This window comes from Triticum dicoccoides, chromosome 3B (assembly GCF_002162155.2).
Source record: "Triticum dicoccoides isolate Atlit2015 ecotype Zavitan chromosome 3B, WEW_v2.0, whole genome shotgun sequence".
NCBI classification, from domain to species: Eukaryota; Viridiplantae; Streptophyta; class Magnoliopsida; order Poales; family Poaceae; genus Triticum; species Triticum dicoccoides.
The window spans coordinates 308,683,417-308,687,895 of NC_041385.1; the positions used below are offsets into that span (position 1 = coordinate 308,683,417).

General features: G+C 42.8%; 1 protein-coding gene across 1 annotated transcript in view; it reads right to left on the bottom strand.

Moving 5' to 3' along the window:
* The window catches only part of LOC119275961 (DEAD-box ATP-dependent RNA helicase 15), an 8,873-nt gene extending 4,753 nt beyond the window's left edge, over positions 1 to 4,120 (bottom strand). The window contains exons 1-9 of the mRNA XM_037556895.1: positions 4,011 to 4,120; positions 3,867 to 3,924; positions 3,657 to 3,777; positions 3,348 to 3,448; positions 2,248 to 2,420; positions 1,925 to 2,156; positions 1,676 to 1,794; positions 970 to 1,026; positions 684 to 868 (exon numbers count right to left, since the gene is read on the bottom strand). Coding sequence (XP_037412792.1) covers positions 684 to 868; positions 970 to 1,026; positions 1,676 to 1,794; positions 1,925 to 2,156; positions 2,248 to 2,420; positions 3,348 to 3,448; positions 3,657 to 3,772 — 983 coding nt within the window. The 5' untranslated portion in view covers positions 3,773 to 3,777; positions 3,867 to 3,924; positions 4,011 to 4,120. The remainder of the gene's footprint in view (positions 1 to 683; positions 869 to 969; positions 1,027 to 1,675; positions 1,795 to 1,924; positions 2,157 to 2,247; positions 2,421 to 3,347; positions 3,449 to 3,656; positions 3,778 to 3,866; positions 3,925 to 4,010) is intronic.
* Positions 4,121 to 4,479: the final 359 nt, after the last annotated feature.

Here is a 4,479-nt window from a genome sequence, read left to right on the forward strand (position 1 = left end):
CCCCCAATTAAAATCAGAAGTACTTTGCACACGACACTTCGTGGAGGAAATCTGGACGATGTCCATCTTAAACGGTGTTGATTTGCGAAAAGATGGAATCCAACGGGTGAGTTGATCCATCGTTCAAAATTCGGCTGAGAATTTGCCGTCCCTGTAGCAGTGCCCCATTTAAATGGGACTGTAGCTGGGTGAGATAAAGAAAGACCCCAAGATAAAAAAACTGAGAAGGTTGTGGCATATAAAATAGATGTACTATCCGACTAATTTCCCGTTCTCGATAGAAAAACAATATCTTATGCCAACTCAATCTCTTGGAGGTGCTCATAAGAGGTAGGGCGTGTGCTCATAGAGGTAGTTCACTATACTCAATCTCTTGGAGGTGCTCATAGAGGTAGGGCGTGTGTTTATAATGGTGAGTGTATTCTCGTGTATGTGAGCGAGTTCAATTGTACTGTGTTAAAAAAGGCTTTTTCATGATATTGCTTTTCTTCTTAACCTCGGCATGCGCCTTTTTGTCGCCGCTGGGTGGCATCGCATGGATGTCGTCGTGCCATGGACTTTTTGACGGACATATGCTAATTTTCTCTCCCATTGCAACGCACGGGCATTTGTGCTAGTCAGAACATAATATGATAAACAAAACTAGAAAGGACTATGCCGGGAAGGAATTAGAGAAGACATACCTCTCCTCCTGTGTCATTCCCGAATGTATGCAGATCGCAGGAAAATTGCATTCACAGAGCAGCCTGTTAAGTTCTGAAGCTCTACCAACACTTTTAACAAATATCACAATTTGGTTGAAGTCGAGCGCATCTAAGAGATCATTCAATTTCCGATTCTTCTCCGCCTCACTTAGTTTAATATAGTGCTGGAATCACAGCAAAAATGTTGACGCGGTTGATAAAGAATGAGGTTGATACGAGATGAATAAACAAAATGTACGAATGGCTAGTGGATAGTTCACTATACCTGAACTAGACCATGAAGGGTCAGTTTAGCCTCATCGTCAACATAAATTTCCATGGGCTGTAAGGTGACAAATGACGAAGATATTAGAATTCTGGCAACAATGTAACTCTAGCCACTCCAAACGAACGGCATATCAATTCTTCACTTTGTATGAATTTTCAGCCTCCACCAGGAGCTTCATTTATGCGCACTGCAATTTGCGAAACCATAGCCAACACGTTTTGCAACAGTGGCTTTGACATAAGATTTCCAGTCAAGAGAATTCTGCTTCGTCTGCCTTCACCATGAGAACAGTGGGAGAACCAGAAGCAGTTTACTCCAATCAAACGGAAACCAAAAGTGTGGAGGCCACAGAAAACTGGAGAAAACAACGCCCACTGGACTTAAAACCCCTACGACATCGGTGCCCTACCGACCCCAATTCCCATGTTCTTCATGAATGTTTCACAATTCACATCGAGAACAAAAGAATTCATTCCATCGCAGCCCATTGGAATGTGCACAGATACCAATTGACAGACCAAGGTGGAAGTAGCCGAATAACTCAATCCACCAAAAACGATCAATATGATCAGCAAGCAACCAGCAATCCTACTGACAAAAAATTACCACCTCTCCTATCTATGTATGAGCATAACCACCAGAAGGGAGGAGGTTTTAAATAGGAAGAAGCACTAGAGAAATGAGGTAGGCCGCATGACATTACATCTTGCATAAATTTCTTGCAAACCGGGCGAATTTCCTTGCTGAGTGTTGCTGAAAACATCATCACTTGTTTATCATGGGGTGTCATCTTGAAGATCTCCTGGACATCTCTACGCATGTCTGAAGAATATAACATAGGTTAATATCAGAGCTCTGAACTACAGAAAAACAGGCATATGAACAGAAACTTATGCTGAAGTGAACTGAACTATTATAAACATTGAAAAATGGCCTGGAACCAGCAGCCTACCAAGTGAATCAAGCATCTTGTCACATTCATCAAGAATGAAATGCCTCACATTCTTCAATGAAAGGTCCTTGTCTCTAGCCAGAGCTAGGATCCTTCCAGGTGTGCCAACCACAATGTGAGGACATTCATTCTTCAACAAATCCTTGTGTTTTTTTATGTGAACGCCACCATAGAAGACAGCAACTTTTGTTTCTGACAGGTACTTGCTAAACCTCTCGAATTCATTGCAAATCTACAATATATAAAGTAAAAAGGACAATTAGCACCAGCAGGCATATCTGACATTGTTGCTAGAATAAAAATGAAAAAATATGTATGCAAACCTGGTATGCTAACTCTCGTGTATGGCATAACACAAGTGCAGCTACTTGCCCAGCAACCGGATCAATCTGCTGGAGAGTTGAGAGGACAAAAACAGCAGTCTTGCCCATCCCAGATTTTGCTTGACAGATGACATCCATTCCGAGAATGGCTTGAGGGATGCACTCATGTTGCACTGATGTGGAGCCAAACAAAATAGGAGTAGCACCAGTGAGAAATATTTAACCTTCTGGGCCCACTAATGGAGAGTTTTACCATATCCTCTCCTCCGACCGAAAATGTCAGAAGAAATTATACCTGCACATCAGCAAAACAGGGACGGTCACATTGGGACATACTTAACATATAACAAACTAAAAGATGGATGTTCAAACATGCTTGATTTGATTTTGTATTAGAACTATCAGATCATGGGAAACAATTTCTTGTTCTTGGCCCAGTTATATGATTTGCACTTATCCTTCATCATGCTAGCATGTTCAGTTCTTAGCATGTTAACTGTCCTTAAAAGAAAATCTACTATAAGAACTGAGAGCATACGTGCTTTGATGCCTGGGGCATGTATTCAAATATATGCATACGAGGATCTCAGCTAACAGAATAACTCAGAAGTAGCACCTCATGGGGAAGAGTAAAAAAAATGAAACAAGTGATTCTTCTTTTTTGTCTTTCATTCACTGTTGAATGTAACAATAATATTATACTGACAAAAGGTGACACTTCAGCTACGAATCTAATCAAGCAAAGCTAAGATGTGTCCATAACAGGGTTTACAAAAAACAATAGTATACTGTGTTCTCTTTCTCTCCATCTATTTTCTTTTTAGAAATGCAGTTTTGGCTGAATCTCTCTATAAGCATTCTTGTAATTATCACAACCAGTGCACTGGTCTCGGCTCAGAATCCATAACAATAAAACCGGATTGCTGTTGGCAGTGCAATTACGACTCGAGCTATCAACTATATGTCTATATGTGCTCAACAAACAAATAATTGCTTTCCCACAACAAAAAAAACAAACAAATAATTGCAATTCAAGAGTCCACAGCGTACTATTCATGTAGATCCAATTCTGATGGCTCTAAATTTTTTTAAGAACTTGCCTTCGGAAGGATGCTCAAACCCGCAGTCCTGGATCGCACGGAGCAGCTCTGGCTTGAGCAGGAAGTCCCTGAACCCTGAGCTGTGGATTCCCACGTAACCCCTGTCCAAACACCACAAACCATGCCAGGTGAGATGAGATCCCTCGACCACGAACCCTCGCAAGAAAAGTAAAAACTACTCCCTCCGTCCGAAAATACTTGTCATCAAAATGGATAAAAAGGGATGTATCTAGATGTCCTTCTATTCATTTTGATGACAAGTATTTCCGGACGGAGGGAGTACTAGATAGAAGCATCGACGGCACGCACTTCTTGACGACGTCGACGGAAGGGTTGGCGGCTGCGCCGTCGACGGCGTTCTCCACCTCCTCATCGTAGTCGACGAGATCCTCCTCGTACACCTCGGCGTCCTTGGCTTCTCCCATCCCGGCTGCGATTAGCAACAGTGGTTAAGCACCGCCGAGACGCGAATCCGACAAAGTTAGCATCGCAACAGCAAAGCAACCACAAAGCACCAACCTCGGGATCTCAGACAAGGAGAAGAGGAAGAACCGTGGTATTTCGAGGAGCGAGGAGGCTGCAAAGAGAGAAATCAGAGTTTTACGGCTGCATGCGCAGGGGTCAAACGCGTGCTGTGCTGGATTCGGGATCTAGGGTTCTTGCCTCTTGGGGCGTACGACCTAGGTAGCACGTATTTGGGACTGCTGCGACTCTGCGGGAGGGGGCAGAGAACTTGGGTGTGTCACAACTCGCAACAAGACGAGTTGGACCCGTACCTTTTTTGTATTTTTTGAGCAACGGTTGGACCCTCGAAAAAAAAGCGGGCCGTGACATGTCGGCACGCAGGCCGGCGCCCTGCACGGCACACTTTTTTAAAACACTGACGCATACGCTTTAGCTCTTCCAATGTAAATGTGCTTAGGGCCACTTCTTTTGACGGCTTAAAAAATAAGCCACCTCCTTTCCATCTTTTTCATAAACCGTCTCTCTTATTCACTAAGCTTAAAAAATAAACCACCTCCTTTCCATCTTTTTCCATAAATCGTCTCTCTTATTCACTAAGACTTCTAAACTAGTTATGAGATAAGTAATTTAGAAGTCTCAACAAATTTATAGGGCGGTTTATCTTTTA